Consider the following 19,683-nt stretch of genomic DNA (forward strand, 5'->3'; position numbering starts at 1 on the left):
ATTAAGCACATGTGCTAGGCATGGTACGTGTATGAGTTCTCCTCACCTCAGAGCCGCCACAAGGTTCTGGCCATTGTCACAAACGACAATGCCTGGCTGTAGGGTCAGCGGTGTCAGCCACAAATCTGCCTGCTCTTTCAGAGCTATCCACAACTCTTCAGTGTTGTGCGGTTTGTCACTCAAGCATATTAGCTTTAGCACAACCTGTTGCCGCGAGGCCAAGGCAGTGCTACAGCGCTTCCAGCTTGTGACTGATGTGGTCATTTCGGAGATGGAGGCTGAACAGGAGGAGGAGGAGAAGGTGCAGGAGCTGTAGAATGTGGGGCAACCCTGATTGACCTAGGGCCCGCAATTCTCGGCATCGGGAGGACGTGTTCCGTCCCAAGGTCAGCCTGGGTCACGTCTTCCACTATATTAGCTCAGTTAACATTAACTTCAGCAAGATATACCGTCTCTGCCTACAAGCACTTGTCCACGTGTCCGTGATTAAGTGGACTTTCCCAGTAACTGTGTTGTTGAGGGCACGGCTAATGTTGTGGGACATGTGCTCATGTAATGCGGGGATGACACACTGAGAAAAATAGTGGCAGCTGGGGACTGAGTACCGAGGGATGGCCGCCGACATCAGGTTGCGGAACGCTTCCATGTCCACGAGCCTTAAAGGCAACATTTTGAGTGCAAACATTTTTGAAATGTGTGAATTTAGTAGTGTGGCCTGTGGGGCGTTTGTTTCATTTTTCCGCTTGCGTTCCAAGGACTGGGGTAGGGACAACTGAATATTGCGCTGGGACAAGGATGTGGACATTCTTGCTGATAGTGCTAGTTGATAGTGGGTAATGACACGTGCAGGGTGGGAGGTATCTTCGCATGCGCCATGGACAGGGGATTAGCGTGCACGCACACCAGTGGAAGAAGCAGTGGTGTCACCCCTAGACACCGTTTCTGGACCCTGGGGTTCGGCCCACTTAGTTGGGTGCTTTGCTGCCATGTGCCTGATCATGCTGGTGGTGGTCAGGTTGGTAGTTTTGCAACCCCTTCTGATGCTGGCCTGGCAAATGGCCTTTTTGGAGTTATCTGCAGAGTCTTTAAAAATCAACCAGACCTAACAGTTGTACTGGCAACTTCCGTCATGTTGGCGTTATAAGTAACGCTTTCCCGCCTTGTGTCTGCGGCCACCACACAGCTTCTTCCTGCCTGTTGTGGTGCTATGCCTCCCTGCCTCTGTGTGCTTCTGTCCTTGCTCTGCATGTCCCCCTACCAGGCTGGGTCAGTTACTATATCATCCACCACCTTGTCTTCTGCTTCTGCACCCAGGTCCTCCTCCTGACTTTCTGGCAATTGTGTCTCATCTTCATCATTCACCACTAGCGCCAGTTATTTCACTTTCCCACCATTGCCTTCATGTGACCATGGCTGCTCAAGTATTTGGACATCGCTACATGCGTTCTCCTCTTGACTTGCTTGAAGCTGGCCGGGCATGAGGTCCGAACCTATAAATGGAAAATTGAACAGCTCATCTGAGTGTCCAAGTGTGGGATCAATTGTCTCCGGGCACTCAGCATGGTGGGAGGAAGGAGGATCAGGGTGAGGAATATGCGGTCCAGACTAATGGCTACTGAGACTTGATCGTGTGGAAGACAGGGTGGTGGTAGTGGTGGCTAAGTGACTGGAAGCATTATCCGCTATCCAACCAACATCCTTTTGACACTGCTCTGGGTTCAATAGTGATGTGCTGCAGTCCCCTAGTAATTGGGACAGGAAGGTCGGCAATAAGATGTGGGATTTTGTTGTGTCACAATTTCAGCTTGCCTACGGCCACGTCCTCGGCCTCTGCATGCACCATCACCATTCTGTCCACTTTCCCGTTCCTTACCACGCACCTTGCCCATTTTAAATGAAAGACACGTTCTCAAGAAATGGCTGACTTTGGCATGCTGTTACTGTACATGTGATATATCTGACAGAGAACCATGGTTTTAAATAGTAGACCTTTAGTTTACTAATACTATTCTTCACAGAAACCTCATGTAAATAGCTTGACCGACACACTGCAATGAAATGGAAGGCAGAAATGGCTGATTTTGGAAAGCTGTGATATGTGATATGTCTGACAGAGAACCACAGTTTTAAATAGCAGGCCTGTAGTTTACTAACACTATTCTTCACAGAGACCTAGTGTGAATAGCTTGATCAAAACAAAGCAACGAAATGGAAGGCAGAAATGGCTGATTTTGGAACGCTGTTATATGTGATACGTCTGACAGAGAACCACAGTTTTAAATAGCAGACCTGTAGCTTACTAATACTATTCTTCACAGAGACATAGTGGGAATAGCTTGACCGACACACTGCAACAGAATGGAAAAGGAGGCCAATATTTTCCATGTTCAGTTCAAAATTCTGGATTTTTATCGTTGTAATATGGAAAAGATCTGCTCTTTAAGCAAATAACCAGGATTAAATTAACAAAAAAATTTGCCCTTGCCACTGATACCTGAGGCTATGTCTACAAATATCTGTAAGATAAAACAGCAGTGCACAGAACGTTCAATGGACCCTCTTGTGCTGTACCATGCACTGCAGTCTATCACATACCAAACCTGCCTGTCTAATTCCTGCTATCAGCTTTCCCCACTGAAAATATGCAGCTGGATTAGTCCTCAGTAGGACTGTTAGTTCAGATGGATATACATATATCTTATGGAATACCTATATTAACTATAAACAAGCAAATCTCTCCCTTACTCAGCAGCAGCTCTCCCCCCTACTCTGCCTCTGTTTCCGGGGTAGACTGTGATGAACATAGCACCGCCAGGCTTTATATAGACCTGATGACGCTGTACGGCCAGCCAATCACTGCAATGCCCACAACCAACATGGCTACAACATTACAGCGTGTGGCAAGCAATCCCTGTATGTTCATTGGCTTTCTAAAGAGCGCCAAACATGCAGGGCGGGGACCCGAGTTCCCTCCCGAGTAACCCGTAAATACTCGCCGATCGCCAAGCTTGTCGAGCACTGTGATGTTCAGGCGAGTACCAAGCAGTGTCGAGCACGTTCGCTCATCACTAATTAATACGCATTTTGGCAAATTCCAGTCTTGAGTTTTATGATTTGCTTTCAAAAGTGGTTTCCTCCTCAGGCACTGATGTACCTTGATTTTTGAGTTCACCTCTAATCTTTTTCAAAATTGTTCTTGGCTCTTTGGTAATCATTTGTATTAACCATTTCTTCAATTTGTCATCAATTTTCCTCTTGCGTCTACATCCATGGAGGCTGCCTAGAATCCCATGGACCTTAAACTTCTGAATAATATGTGCAGCTATAGTAACAGAAACATCAAGCCATTTGCAAATGGTCTTATATTCTTTACCTTTAACACAATTGTCTATAATTTTCTTTCTAATCTCCTGAGGAAACTCTCTCCTTAGCTTTCTTTGGTCCATGTTCTGTGTGGTACACACCATTATACGAGACAGCAAAGTGACTACATTTCACCATAAAAATAAGCAAACTGATTACAAGTTTGTAGACACCTAATAGAGGACACACCTTAGTTTAACTTGTCCCTATGGGCAAATTATTTTCAATCTTTTCTATTTGTATTCATGTCGAGGCCATTTTCTTTAGAATGATTTAAAAAAACTGTTGAACCATTGTCCAAAAGCAAAGTCTGATTTTCATTAGTTGATATTCAGTACATTTAAATTGAAAATAAATTTTGTCAGTTTCAAGTTACTTCAATGACCACTGTGGGTTTTTCTTACTTTAACAAAAAGGCACCAATAATTTTCTCCATGTGCGTATAAACATATATTTTTGCGGTGTTTAATGTGCATCATAAATGATCAAATAGCTTTATAATCCAGGTCATTATAGAGGTGACAAAATCACATATATTTACATTTTTTAAAAAACACTCCAAAACATTTTTTTACAATATTTACTGGTACCATGTCGAATTGAAAATGTGATTTCTTTAGAGATTCGATAATACTCATCACTATTCAGATAGTGCAGTGTATTATACTAGCTTGTCAATGTTCGCCTGGCTGAAGATCTATTAGCCCTCCTCTCCGACAGGATATCATATGCCTGAATAAGGGAGTCATTGGAGCATTGTTAGACTGAGCTAGGCTGATGGGCTGACAGATGTAGTGGTTTGCTTCTGTCAAACTCCTCCGATGCCGCATTCATTATTGACCTCTGCATATGATTAATTAAACAACTAGAATCAGAGTTTCTTCAGTCCCAGCAAATGTAGTGGAAACTCATCTGTACATTATAGTGGATAGCATAGGCACAACTCTTGTTCATTCACCTTCTGACATCCTTTTGGGCAAATATGTACATCATTTTAAATGATTGTATTGTGTTAATGTACCATTATTGTTTATTAACAGCATTTTATATATTGAATTTGCTAAAAGTAGTGCAGGATAATTAAATTTTTGTTCATTAATAACAGTTTCTCACATTCTTTTATCTGCATCAAGTAGACACCAGTGGAAGGAATTCTTATTCTGCACCAGTTCCCATTCTCCTCCACTTCACAGCGCATGTCTGTCATTGCCCAAGTTATTGGAGAGAGTAATATGACACTGTTCATGAAAGGGGCACCTGAAATGGTAGTGTGCTTTTGCAAACCAGAAACAGGTAACTACAAAGCATGTATAGTACAGTTAAAATAACTATGATGTATAATATCATTACTGACTAATTATTTTATAGATTTAATATTTTAGATTTGTACACTGGTTATAAAATGCAAAAATCTGGATAATTCAAATCGAGAAAGTTTGTAAAAATAAATTGATTATGTACAGTTGTGCTCAAAAGTTTACATACCCCGACAGAATTTTTGCTGTCTTGGCCTTGTTTCAGAATATATGAATGATAACAAAAAAACTTTTTCTCCACTCATGGTTATTGGTTGGGCGAAGCCATTTATTGTCAAACTACTGTGATTTCTATTTTTAAATCTTAATGATAACCAAAAACATCCAAATGACCCTGATCAAAAGTTCACATACCCCAGTTCTTAATACGGTGTGTTGCCCCCTCTAACATCAATGAGAGCTTGAAGTCTTTTGTGGTAGTTGTGGATGAGGTTCTTTATTTTCTCAGATAGTAAAACTACCCATTCTTCTTGGTAAAAAGCCTCCAGTTCCTGTAAATTCCTGGGCTTTCTAGTGGGGAGTGGGGAGGTCAGGAGACTGAGATGATCACTCCAGGAGCTTCACTTTGTTCTGCTGTAGCCAATGAGAGGTCGACTTGGCCTTGTGTTTTGGATCGTTGTCATGTTGGAACTTCCAAGTACGTCCCATGCGCAGCTTCGGGTCTGATGTGTGCAAATTTGCCTCCAGTATTTGCTGATAACGTGCTGCATTCATCTTTCCCCAAAACATCAGCAATTCACGTCCGTGCTTTACAGTAGGAATGGTGTGCCTTTAATCATAGGCCTTGTTGACCTCTCTCTAAATGTACCGTTTATGGTTATGGCCAAAAAGTACAGTTTTGGTCTCATCACTCCAAATTACCTTAATCGAGAAGTTTTGAGGCTTATCACTGCTGTCTGGCGTATTGTAGGCGAGATACTTTGTGGCATTTTCACAGTAATGGCTTTCTTCTGGCGACTTGACCATGCAGCGCATTTTTCTTCAAGTGTCTCCTTATTGTGCATCTTGAAACAGCCACACCACTAGTTTTCAGAGAGTCCTGAATTTCAGCTGATGTTTTTTGTGGGTTTTTCTTTGCATTCCAAGCAGTTGTGGCCGAAATTCTTGTTGGTCTACCTGACCGTGGTTTGATTTTTACAGAGCTCCTAATTTTCCATTTGTTAATCACAGTTTGAACGCTGCTGACTGGCATTATCAATTCCTTGGATATCATTTTGTATCCCTTTCCTGTGTTATACAGTTCAACTACCTTTTCCCGTAGATCCGATGACAATTCTTTTGCTTTCCCAATGACTCACAATCCACAAATGACAGTGGCTGGATGAAAGATGCAAGAGTCTGTCTCTCCCTTTGTAGCTCACACATCCCCAAAATATCAGTGATCGACCTCCGTGCTTTACAGTAGAAATGGTGTTCCTTTCATGATAGGCCTTGTTGACCTCTCTCCAAATGTAACATTTACGATTGTGGCCAAAAAGTACAATTTTGGTCTCATCATACAGTTCAGCTACCTTTTCCCATAGATCCATTGGCAATTCTTTTGCTTTCCACATGACTCACAATCCAGAAATGTCAGTGGCTGGATTAAAGAAGCAAGAGTCTGTCTGGATCCCAGAAACTCACTCTGCTTTTATGCACACACACTGAATACAAGCAAACAGGTCAGAGGTGAGGATGTTACCTTTAGTATCCATTCAAACCCATTTGTGTCAAATTCTATGCATGTTATCAGGCCAAAATCACCAAGGTATGTGAACTTTTGATCAGGGTCATTTGGATGTTTTTGGTTGTCATTAAGATTTAAAAATAGAAAACACGGTAATTTGACAATAAATGGCTTCACACAACCAATAACCATGAGTGGAGAAAAAGTTTTTTTGTTATCATTCATATACTCTGAAACAAGGCCAAGAAAGCAAAAATTCTCCCGGGGTATGTAAACTTTTGAGCACAACTGTATATATAATTATGAAAATTATGGTCTATTTAGATATTTATATTGCCCTACTTGTTATGCTATTTCTTTAAGAACAGCAGGTAGGGCAATAGAAACTTTAACTTCAGTGCATCTTTTGACACTTTCGGTCTTTAACTTTATATCACCTATTGGTTCACTTTGCAGCATTTTTTGCACATAATTTTGGCACAATTTGGCTTGTGCAATCATGAATATTCACTTCTAATACAAGGCCTGTCTGCCTATGATTTTCAGAAATATAACATATGTTCAGTAGATTCCTAACTAAATTCATGGACCTGTAATCAACACGTGGAGTATTTTGTTAGTCTATATGGCTATAGATAATTTTGATTTAGAGTAGCTTTTTATCATTTCTTACTAGTTCCAGACAACTTTTCTCAGAAACTTGATTACTACACAGTACAAGGCCTCCGAGTAATTGGACTAGCTTGTCGGTCACTGCAAAAAGAACATCTGCCAAAGTCTTTTGACACAGACAGGTAACAATAACTTTTACATATACTTCAGTATTAAGGCCCCAATTTCTTAAGACTGGGGTTTTGTATGCCAGTCTTAATGAAGGATGTGCAGGAATAAGACAAACAGAATTCTATAAGAGGTACATGGCACTTAATGAATTTGGCATATCTTATCATTGGCATGCCCTTCTATAAACCTCGCTAGAAATGTTTTTCCAGTCAGGCACCGGGGAAAGATTCCAGGCGTAATAAACGCTGCCACTTTTGATTAATTTGTCAGATGAGCGTTGCCATGCCCCATCCCACCCTGTCTACTCCCCAGCTTGGCCGACTTTGAAAAACAACAAAAGTCGTAATATTTTGTGTAACTTCACATTAAACTTAGAGGTGAGGCGATAGGCACGTCTGTAGACTGGCTTAACTCCTCACCCCACTTAAGTAATTATTCCAGTCTTACCTTTCCAAAATTTTCTTTCTAATCTGATCCCTCGTACCATCTGTTCACACACCCTACATGCACCTAATAGCACTTTGTATCTGTACTTATGCAGAAACTGGCTGGTGACTGGTTCATGCAGCGTTATACGAATACCCTATTATATTGATGGCTGGATCATACAACACAAGCACTTTTTACCATTTACCTTTCCCTGTCCCCTATTTCCTCATAGATTGTAAGCTTGCGAGCAGGGCCCTCACTCCTCTTAGTATTTGCTGGGGTCAGAGGAGACAGGAGCAGGATCACATTTATGTCATTTGACAGCAGGAGTGGGTCGATGTTGAGGGCCCTGGGCTCGGAGGAGGGGGTGTCCTGGTGGTACAATGCAGGAGCAGAATTCCCGATGCACAAATTAATCTCCCCGCGGTCTTCAGCAAGATGGCTTCGGAGGCGGCGCATGCGCAGATTGAGATCTCAGCTCATCTTGACGCCAAGATCTAAATCTGTGCATGCGCTGGTGCCATTTTCCTGAAGCCCACCACGAGGTCAATATGCACAGCGGGGACTCTGCCCCTGCCTTGCACTGCTGGGTCACCCCCTCCTGTGAGCACAGGATCCTCAGCATATCCCCCACTCCTGCTGTCAAAGACATAAATGTGACCCTATTCCACTGCCACTGCCCTCCCTCTTTCCCCGGTAAGGTACATTCAGACTAAAAGACACATCCCCCATTTTACGCCCAAATTTTGGGGAAAAAAAAGCACATCTTATAGTCCAAAAAATATACTATGTGTTTACTCTGTAATATCTGATATAGTCTGTACAAGTATCCTCTAAAATGTAAGGCTGTGTGCCCGCTATGCCTTTTTGGTGCATATTTTGGAGCATATTTGCAGCGCGTTAAAGCTCCAGAAATGTATTGCATACCCTATCCCATGACTTCCTATGACATTCTGCAAGTTCTGTGCACATGGTCCGTATTTTTTCTGCGCTGATTTTACTTAGAAAATTTCTGCTTCATTTCTGCATCGTGGGCACTAAGCCTAAAAGTAACATTTTGAAATGCTGCATATGTGATAACACAAGAGGTATTAAACCACCAAAAACATCACTAAACAGTGAAACTAAACTGGAATCACTCATTAATATTTCTGCTGCTTGAAAAGAATTAGCACTTATAGGGGGAACCTGACAGCTAATACATGCTGTCAGATACATGAGCAGCATATATCAGACATTGGCTGTATGATTTCAGCCAGGTATGTCTGGCTCTGAAACACTGCAGCATTTCATAAAAACATACTTTATAAGCCGCCGGGGCCTAGACCAAATGGGAGACTAATCAAACAGGAAGGTTCCTGGTGGCTTCTCCCTGCCCACTCCCCTTCAGTGGCAGATCTCTCTCTGACTGTGTGTTTGCGGAGAGACCTGTCACTCCAGGCTAGCGGTGGGGAGAAGTCACCAAGGGTCTGCCTTTGACTGACTAGTCTCCTGTTTAGCTTGGTCTCTGGCAGCTTTTAAAGGATGTTTTTCTCTGAAACATTGCAGTGTTTCAGAGTCAAAGATTCCTTGCAGAAATAATACAGCGTATGTCTGATACATGCTGCTCATGGATCGGCAGCTTATATCAGCTGTCAGATTTTCTTTATTTAGAAGAAAATAAATGCCAGTCGAGTAATACCCAAGAAGGACAGAAAAAGATACAGTGAAAGCTAAATGCAGGACAAGTACTACCTAAAGATAATGACTTATAGATGAAGGACACAACTTTACTGCTGCCTTAATAAAAATATTTTATCTTAAAAGGGAAGTAGTGGAGCGTGACCTTACATTTCTTGGCCTACTGATCCTAGAAAATCGACTTAAACCAGAAACCAGTTCTGTACTACAGGAACTCAGAGAAGCCAATATTAGGACTGTCATGATCACAGGTATCTTTTTTTTCATTTAATCATTATTACATTCAGGAAGTAACTTTAGGACCATTCAATAGTTATGAGTGTTACATTCACACAGCTTAAAATGTATGAATAAATTATAACAAAATATACTACATTTGATTTTATGGTAGAAACAGATATGATTTAGTATATATTTTTAACTTATGTGGTGAAATTGCTATTTCTAGTTAAATAATATATATATTTTTTTTAAACCGAGTATAACAGGTTACCAAAAAATAGCCCTAGAGTCCTATACAGGGTAAGGAAAGCTCCAAACTCTATGAACTGGACAATAATTATGCTTTGTTTTTTACTTGTTGTAGTTAAGATCCCATTCTATAATGTTAGATATTTATTATTATTTCATAATTAATATTTTTTTACAAAAACATAACTGGACTGTTACGGGTGTTACATAGTTCAACTGATTTTAGTTTCCCAAAGTTTCTAAAAGCAATACCTTCTATTTTAGACACATTTAAGCCACTGATAGTCCTTTAAAATGTTTTTAAAATATTTATGAGTGGAGAAAAATTAATTTTTAACACATTTTACTGAGAAAAAGGTTTATTATATTTGTAATAACAAGAACAGTCAGCTGGGAAAAAAAATAAACATATGATCCATTATCACTATAGTAAAGCTCTAAATGCTCTACAGACACCCCAAAAACATGTAAAAATGATTTTGTCCAGATGTATATCATAACCAAAAATATATACAACTCCTGGCAAAAATTATGGAATCACTGGGCTCGGAGAATGTTCATTCAGTTCTTTAATGTTGTTGAAAAAAAGCAGATCACAGACATGGCACAAAACTAAAGTCATTCCAAATGGCAACTTTAGGGCTTTAAGAAACACTAAAAGAAATCAAGATTAAAAATGTACTCAGTAAGGGTAATTTTTCTCAGACCAAGCAGAGAGAAAAAATTATGAAATCACTCAATTCTGAGGAAAAAATTATGGAATCATGAAAAACAAACACACAAAAGAACACTCCAATCCATCACTAGTATTTTGTTGCACCACCTCTGGATTTAATAACAGCTTGCAGTCTCTGAGGCATGGACTTAATAAGTGACAAACAGTACTCTTCATCAATTTGGCTCCAACTTTCTCTGATTGCTGTTGCCACATCAGCTTTGCAGGTTGGAACCTTGTCATGGACCATTTTCTTCAACTTTCACCAAAGATTTTCAATTGGATTGAGATACTGACTATTTGCAGGCCATGACATTGTCCTTATGTGCCTTCTTTCAAGGAATGTTTTCACAGTTTTTTCTCTATGGCAGGATGCATTATCATCTTGAAAAATGATGTCATCATCCCCAAACATCCTTTCAATTGATGGGATAAGAAAACTGTCCAAAATATCAATGTAAACTTGGGCATTTATTGAAGATGTAATGACAGCCATCTCCCCAGTGCCTTTACCTGACATGCAGCCCCATATCATCAACGACTGTGGAAATTTGCATGTTCTCTTCATGCAGTCACCTTTATAAATATCATTGGAACGGCACCAAACAAAAGTTCCAGCATCATCACCTTGCCTAATGCAGATTCGCGATTCATCACTGAATATGACTTTCATCCAGTCATCCACAGTCCACGATTGCTTTTCCTTAGACCATTGTAACCTTGTTTTTTCTGTTTAGGTGTTAATAATGGCTTATGTTTAGCTTTTCTGTATGTAAATCCCATTTCATTTAGGCGGTTTCTTACAGTTCGGTCACAGACATTGACTCCAGTTTCCTCCCATTCATTCCTCATTTGTTTTGTGCATTTCCTGTTTTGGAGACATATTGCTTTAAGTTTCCGGTCTTGACACTTTGATGTCTTCCTTGGTCTACCAGTATGTTTGCCTTTAACAACCTTCCCATGTTGTTTGTAATTGGTCCAGATTTTAGACACAGCTGACTGTGAACAACCAACATCTTTTGCAACATTGCATAATGATTTACCTTCTTTTAAGAGTTTCATAATCCTCTCCTTTGTTTCAATTGACATCTCTCCTGTTGGAGCCATGATTCATGTCAGTCCACTCGGTGCAACTGCTCTCCAAGTTGTGATCACTCCTTTTTAGATGCAGACTAACGAGCAGATCTAATTTTATGCAGGTGTTAGTTTTGGAAATGAAAATTTACAGGGTGATTCCATAATTTTTTTCCTCAGAATTGAGTGATTCCATAATTTTTTCCCTCTATTTGGTCTGAAAAAAATTACCTTTACTGAGTACCACATTTTTAATCTTGATTTATTTTAGTGTTTCTTAAAGCCCTAAAGTTGCCATTTGAAATTACTTTAGTTTTGTGCCATGTCTGTGATCTGCTTTTTTTCAACAACATTAAACAACTGAATGACCATCCTCCAAGCCCGGTGATTCCATAATTTTTGCCAGGGGTTGTACATTTAAGTTTTAACCAGTGAGGTTAAAGTTATAAGATGAGAAATATAAAAAAAATTTGATAATGTTCAGTTTGAATGGAATGACCCTTTAACCCTTCACGATGATTCACGTACCTATACAGCATGGTCCGGTAGGGGTTTATGGTCAATGGCGTACAGGTACATCATGGCAAACGTGTGTGGCACAGGAGCTGCACCTGCACAATTGCCGCCAGGAGCTTGGCTTATGTGATAGCTTGGCTGTGGCTGTCACAGCCAGTAGCTGTGCCCACACTGCCCCTTGCTGTTTAACCCCTAAATGCCACAATCAATATCGATCGGAACATTTAGGAGGCTTGGAGAGGAGCTCCCTTTCTCGCATGACTGGCAGCCCTGTGAAGTCATTGCAAGGCCCCATGGGCCATCATGACAACTCGAAGTAGTCACAATGAGCTTCAGGTCTGCCTGCTACGGTGACTTTTTTGGAACATGCCTGGAGCATGGTTTAAGAGGCTTCTGTCAGTGTAACACTTACAGGTATAATGAATTACAATGCTGGTGCATTAAACCAGCTGTAAAAGTACTAAAAAACATTAAAAAGTTTAAAAAAATTATAAGGGGTAACGTTTCTCCTTGTGGAGAGTGACATACTGGAGTTGGCATGCCAAGGTATGAAGGCTTATTTGCCGTGCAATGCTCCTCTGGGAAATTTAATATGCAAATTGCCTCTTCAGAGAGAAAGAGGACTTGAACTCTATAGTGCTACCTATTGGAAGCAGCAATCCTACAAGTCACAATGGACCCTTTAACGAGTCTTGCAATATGACTTAAAATAATAGCCAAATCAGAATCTCAATTTGGAGACTAAGTGTTTCGGGCTACTGGCCCTCGTCAGTGGAAAGTATGAGAACTGATTTGACTAGGTGAGGTTCTGGCACCTCGAGAGATCTGCCAATGTGACATGCACCATCAAACCATTCCAGCAAAATCTGAACCCCAATATGGCATTTCTTTACTTATCGGCTTTGCACTGTGCTGTTACCGCATATGGGGTAACAGCATACTCAGGAGAAATTGCAAAACAAATTTTCTGTTACCCTTGTGAAAACGCAAAATTTGGGGCTAAAACAACATTTTTGTGGGAAAAGTAATTTTTTTTATTTTTTTTCTTCCACTTTGCTTAAATGTCTGTGAAGCACCTGAAGGCTTAATAAAGTTATGGAATGTGGTTTTGAGTACTTTGAGGAGTGCATTTTTTAAAAGTGTGTAACTATTCGGTATTTTATGTCATATAGGCCCCTCAAAGTCACTTCAAATGTGATGGGGTCCGTAATAAAAATTGGTTTTGTAAATTTTATTGGAAAAATGAAAAATTGATGATAAATTTTACCCTTCTAACTTCCTAACAAAAAAAATATTTTTCAAAAATGATGGTGATGTAAAATAGACATGTGGTAAATGTTATTTATTAACTATTTAGTGTGATATAAATATCTGGTTTAAGAGCATAAAAATGTAAAAGTTTGAAGATTGTGACATTTTCTAAACTTTTGCCAAAATTCCAATGTTTTCACAAATAATAATAATAATCTTTTTATTTACATTGCGCCAACATATTCTTCAGCACTTTACAATGCAGACAATTTACAGACATTATCGGCACTGTCCCCATTGGGGCTCACAATCTACATTCCCTAACAGTATATCTTTGGATTATGGGAGGGAACTGGAGAACCCGGAGGAAACCCACGCAAACACGGAGAGAACATATAAACTTCTTGCAGATGTTGTCCTTGGTGGGATTTGAACCCAGGATCCCAGCGCTGCAAGGCTGCCAATAAATAAGTGAAAAAAATATCGTTCTAAATTTACCACTAACAAAGTATAATGTGTCAAGAAAAAACAGTCTCAGAATCACTGACATTTGTTGAAGTGTTCCACAGCTATTACCACATGAAGTGAAACTGGTCAGTAAAATTTGGCCGGGTCAGGAATGTGAAAACAGGCTCGGGGGTGAAGGGGTAAATCAGTGGTAAATCTTTTCATTTTTAAGCTAAGCCATTTATGCTTCAGACTTCTTATAAGGGCTCGCTCATACCAGCATATATATCAGATGAGTGCTATCTATTTTTTTTATCGGATAACACTTGGACCAATGTTATTTAATGGAGCGGTGCTGATGTATGAATTTTTTCACTGACATAATCTTTAAGTGAAAAAAATTGCAGCATGCTGCAATTTCACTCTGAAATCGGATGATACTCACCCATTCAACTGTATTGGTGCATGGAAAACATCGAACTTTACTCGGATGACATGAGTGCAGTCTGATTTTCACCGAGTCACAAAATGGAGAAGACGGGGAAATTTTTTTCTCTGTCTTCTTCTACCAGTGTACTCTGACTCTCTCATCCTAGAAAATTGGATCACACAATAGTGAGAGACAGATCAAACTCTAATCAGAGTTTGATCAGAGAGTAATTAGAACTTAATTTTCCCTTCATAGTGACAGCAGCTATTGTACAGATGTACTCCCATCCCTATGCCAAGATCAAACTTAATAACTCACTCACTCAATCATTTACTATACACAATGGTACTAGACAGGGTTGTCCACTTTCACCATTACTCATAATGGTGATGGAACTTTTGATTAAGTCTATTAATACATGCAAAGACATAAGGGACGTTAACATACAAGGAATCCATCACAAAACTATGGCCTTTGCTGATGACCTCCTTGTTACAATAACGCAACCCTGCAAAGGTATTCTGGCCCTTATGCAAATTTTAGAGAATTATGGTTCCCTATCTAACTTTAAAATAAATTTATCCAAATCTGAAGCTCTAGGATTAAACATACCTACAAAGCACTTTAGTACATCTTAAATTCCAATTTCCTTTCAATTGGCCAGATAAATATATAAAATACCTGGGAATTAAGATTAGCACATCTAATAAAGATCTCTTTGACCTGAACTACAAACAGCTCCTTACGTCAATTCTAGATCAAACTAAAAAATGGAAGGTCACATTTCTCCCCTGGATGGGTAGAAAACAACTAATTAAAAGTATCCTATTGTCTAAACTCATCTACCTTTTTCAAATGTTACCCATCGCTCTTCCAAAAACGTTCCTTTCCAAAATTAACTCTGAGTTCTTTAACTACATCTGGAACAAACACCGACCAAGGCTTAACTCACACACAATTTCATTACCAAAGAGATATGGAGGCATGGGGGCTCCCAATACATATAACTATTATCTAGCTGTCACACTGTCTAGGACTATTGAATGGGTAAGGAAACCAAAAGAGAAACCCTGGCTCTCCTTAGAGGAACACATGTCTCCCATCCAGTTACGGTCAATTATCCTTTTCCCTCTACACTTACGCATAAAACTACATTCCATAACCTCATTACACGCACAACGGCCAAATGCTGGAAATTAGTTGTGGCCCACCTTTCCCCAACCCCGTCCCCTCTAGCTCGAATATCAGATATCATAGCACCAGACTTAGAAAAAGACACAACCTCTACTACTTCACCTCTACTTGATTAGTTATATAATGAAAGCTCCTTCATCTCCTTCCAAGAACTAAAGACACTTCCTGCAATGTCAAACTACATCTTTATCCACTACGAATCCCTAAAGAAGACAATACGACAAATCATATCTAAAGGAGACCTCACAAGATCGTTTACTGAGTTTGAAACCATGTCCTCACAGAGAAGAACCCCGAGAAAAGTGCTTTAATCCCTCTACAATATTTTGATTACAAAAGATGCTTCTTCGAAAAGAGCTTTCTTGCTAAAATGGAAAAAAGAACTAGGGTCTACTTTCACTGAACCTTTTTCGCTCAAATCTGGTCTCCATGGGAAAATTTTAGGAATTCTGTAAATTGTATCCCCTTAATCACCTAGATCTTACTTATTGAAATGTAAAATCTATTACTTATATATGGACCTATTCCTTTCACCTCTCTAAATCCCCCCCACCTTTCTTTCCCTCTTTTTCTATGACTTCCCATTGTCTAGTTATTTTCATTTCTTCCCTTACCTAAGATTTCAGAAATGACTAGACCTGTTATCTGTGACTTCATTGTTAATCTCGTTATTTTAGAACCATCTAAAATGGTTAAATTTGATTTAGTTACTATTCGTGTTTATGGAAAAAATCTGAATCATTTTTCTAAGTTTTCCCTCTTCTTTGTCGGAACTCATTTTAACCTTTATCTTGCAATAACTGGCATCTTTTTGCTCTCTACTATTGATTTTCATGTAATATCCTATTTCCAGTTATTGTTCCGACATAGATGTTTTCTGTTATGTCTTTACCCTTTGATTCATGATAAGTAAATTATTTAAAACAAAACAGAGTGTAATTAGAACAATCGACCAGATTCTCTCGGATGAGAGAATCCATGGCTGACTGTACACTAAATCCCAGTTCCTTATTAGGAAGTTGCTATTGTGTTCCATGTTCAGGTTCCAGAGGCAGTAGAACTACATCCATATTGTAATTGCATCCCCTTCCATTTAGCATTCCATCTGATCAGCATGCTCCTATAAGAAAGCACTTGGATATGACTGTATCTAAAGTCCAAAAGCAACACTTTTTTCCTATTATCACAGTGCCAATGTCATAGAGAAGAAAATGGTATAAATGGAGAGATGTACAATAGAGGGACTATGCTGCCCCATCCTGAAGCTTTATATTTAACATTTACATTTAAGTATGCAATGTTTACATGAACATTACCTTTATTTTCCTTGGATTGTCTATAGTCTTGTTTTTTTTTTAGGCGATAACCTTCAGACAGCTGTGACCGTTGGTAAAAAATCAGGAATGATTCCCTCCAACAGTAACACAATTATGTTGGTGGCCTGTGAACCTGATAACGGTTTACCTGCTTCAGTTACTTGGAAATCTTTGAATGAAAGTCAAGGAAGTGGAGTCCATTTAAAGGCTAAGGTATTTTATATTACAGAATTTTAAAAAAATACTTTAATAACAGAACTGAATATATTAAAACAGAGTAGGTTATGCATAGTTCCATAATCTATTATGCAAAATTGCATTTATGCTACAGTATAAAGATTGATAACTACATAGATTAACCAAAAAATTAATGTCCATACAATCTGAAACATTTAGGAAAATAAATATTGACTGTCTAAAGCTTAATTTCATATCAGTAGAAGTCAGGTGAAATTATAACCAAATATCAATTGGCATGAATTCCAGAGTTGCTCCATGTTTTCAAAAGTGGCTTTTGAATTAGCATAATTTAGGGCCCCCTTTTCATTATTTTTGAGGGTGGGTTTAAGTCAGCTCATACCCATAACTGATGCAACCACAGCTAGAACTGATCACATCAGTTTAACTCACTTAGAAAAAAAAATAAAAAGTCCACCAAAATAGTACAAATAGAAATACACAAAGCTCCTACCACAAAAAACAAGTCCGCATACATTTCTATCAGCATAAAAAAGTTAAGGATTTTCCATTATGATGACATAAAACCGTTATTTAAAGTTACATTTTATAGCAAAAAATGAAAAACTTTTTTATTCATAATATAATTTTTCTCTTTTTTTTGGAGTCACAAATTAATATTAGTGAAGGATGGATTGATAATCCCACTACCCTCGGAAACTTTCACTTTGCAATGAATGGAAAGTCCTATCAAGTTTTAACTCAATATTTTTCTAATTTGCTGCCAAAGGTAAGTGGAGAAAATATAGTTTTGTCTTCACATTTATTTATATTTTGTACAATATGTTTAATTGAAGAAAAGTGCACAGTCTGGTTCAGGATGTTCAGATCTTCAGGCAGTGGAGTGGTTTCATTCTTTTTTTAAAGGGAATCTGTCACCACATTTGACCTAGCTAAACTATTATCATGGGAATACAAATTAGACTGCTGAAAAAGCCCTACCTGCATGCCTCATATGAAATGTATTGTTATTGAGAAATCATCTTTTATCACTTTTTGTAAATTACCTCTTCAAGGCTATGGGAAGGATGTTGCCTGGAAGATAACGCTGCCTCCAGAGCTTATTTTACATTAATGGGGAGTTACCAGTGTGATATGTAATGGTTACCAGTGTGATGTGTAATGGCCGATCTCTGCTCTCACTGCAGAGCTGTGTTTGATTATAACTGACCCATCTGCAGGTTCCTTTCAACTCGAGCTTCCATCTCACAGACAGTTATCTTTCAGGCAACATCCTTCCCATAGTTTGGAAGAGGTAAAAAAAAATTGGATTTCTCTGGACTAAGACATGAGATCACAGATATCAAGGTATCATTTTATTCAGCTTCCTCTGACCTGCGTGCCCATACAGACAGTTTAGGATAATTGATCCTACTGACATATTCCCTTTAATGAGCAGTGTTCTGGTTTAATTGGAATTAAACATTTTAAGAGCTTTCTTACACCACTGTATTTGTCATCTAAGTGCGGTCCGACAAAACATCAGATCGCACTCGGACCAGTGTTATTCCATGGCGCCAAGCACATATCCGATTTTTTTCCTTGAACTAAGTTTGTCCTAGGAAACAATCGCAGCATGTTTGAGTTTGATCTGATTATCAGATAAAACTTGGCCATGCAAGTGCGTGGAAATCATTGGACTACACTGGAATGACAACTGATACGCGCACTGACACAGTGGAGAAGATGGAGACATTTTTTCCCTATCTTTTCTTCACAATGTGCTCCTCATCTGAGAGAATCAGATCACACTATGCTGACACTAAGATCAAATTCTGATCAGTGTTTGATCAGAATGTCATGTACATTATTGACACGTTTCTCTCGGATCAGAGAATCTACTGTCATGTGCACCTGCCCAAAGTCTTACTAACGTTACAATATATATGTAATTTGTTTCCCAATTACTGATTACCTTATATGTCTGCTTTAATAAACATTGTGTTATTTCTCCTACATTAGGGCTCGTGGACACAACCAATTTTCTTGTGGTTTCATGATATTCAATGGGATTGCACACATATCTGATTTTTCCTCAGATGGAGTGGTCCACGGAAAAAATTTAAGACAAGTCCAATTTTGATCCAAGTGTTGCAACAAAATTGTCAATGCAAGTCTATGGGTTTGTAAAAAAAATTGGACCTGACAGAATGGAGAGGAAGATTTTTTTTTCTCTCCACGTCTAAGAAAAACTGATAAGTCTATGATCAAACTCTGATCAGACTGATCAAAGTCTGAACAGAATAACTTAACCGTTTCTCTCGGGCTTGGAGAAATTGGTCGTGTGAACCTACCCTTGATGTCAAACTTTGTATTGACATACCCAATTGATGATTTATTTCTAAATCTAGAAATTCAGTTTCTTCAATCACTTTTCTGAACTTCATTTTTTTATGTATAGAGGGTGATATATTTCTCAATAAAATGTTTTTTTTTATGGAAGAAAATCTCTAAAACCATTGGAAAGACGATGTCCCATACATTGCACAGAGAATAGAGGAATTTAGTCATGTATAAACCTAGACACCTCTATTGTTATATTCAAATAAGTGGACACTTTGGAGTGTTCTTTTTAACTATGCTGCATATATGTAAAAAATGGGTTTTTATAATGCTTAAGATTTAATATTGTTGTTTTAAGGTACTATTAAATGGAACCATTTTTGCAAGAATGACTCCAAGGCAAAAGTCGAGTCTTGTTGAAGAGCTTCAAAAATTAGAGTAAGTTTGAAACATTCCTTTTAATAAATCTGTGCCCAATTTACAATATACATTGAGGAAAGGAAAACTTTTGC

At 38.8% G+C, this 19,683-nt stretch overlaps 1 protein-coding gene across 4 annotated transcripts in view; it reads left to right on the forward strand.

The window, feature by feature from the left end:
* Window positions 1-19,683, forward strand: part of LOC141259330 (probable cation-transporting ATPase 13A4) — a 1,218,891-nt gene that overhangs the window by 951,471 nt on the left and 247,737 nt on the right. For 3 of the 4 annotated variants that reach the window (XM_073675147.1, XM_073675149.1, XM_073675150.1), the window contains exons 16-21: window positions 4,500-4,656; window positions 7,022-7,139; window positions 9,364-9,488; window positions 16,695-16,863; window positions 17,492-17,618; window positions 19,530-19,609. In XM_073675147.1, the coding sequence (XP_073531248.1) occupies window positions 4,500-4,656; window positions 7,022-7,139; window positions 9,364-9,488; window positions 16,695-16,863; window positions 17,492-17,618; window positions 19,530-19,609 (776 nt within the window). Of the gene's footprint in view, window positions 1-4,499; window positions 4,657-7,021; window positions 7,140-9,363; window positions 9,489-16,694; window positions 16,865-17,491; window positions 17,619-19,529; window positions 19,610-19,683 lie in introns of all 4 variants that reach the window. The other variant, XM_073675148.1, reaches the window with a different exon arrangement.

The sequence above is a fragment of the Phyllobates terribilis genome, unplaced genomic scaffold (assembly GCF_046119375.1).
Source record: "Phyllobates terribilis strain yellow unplaced genomic scaffold, ASM4611937v1 Scaffold_3__8_contigs__length_932513732, whole genome shotgun sequence".
NCBI lineage: Eukaryota > Metazoa > Chordata > Amphibia > Anura > Dendrobatidae > Phyllobates > Phyllobates terribilis.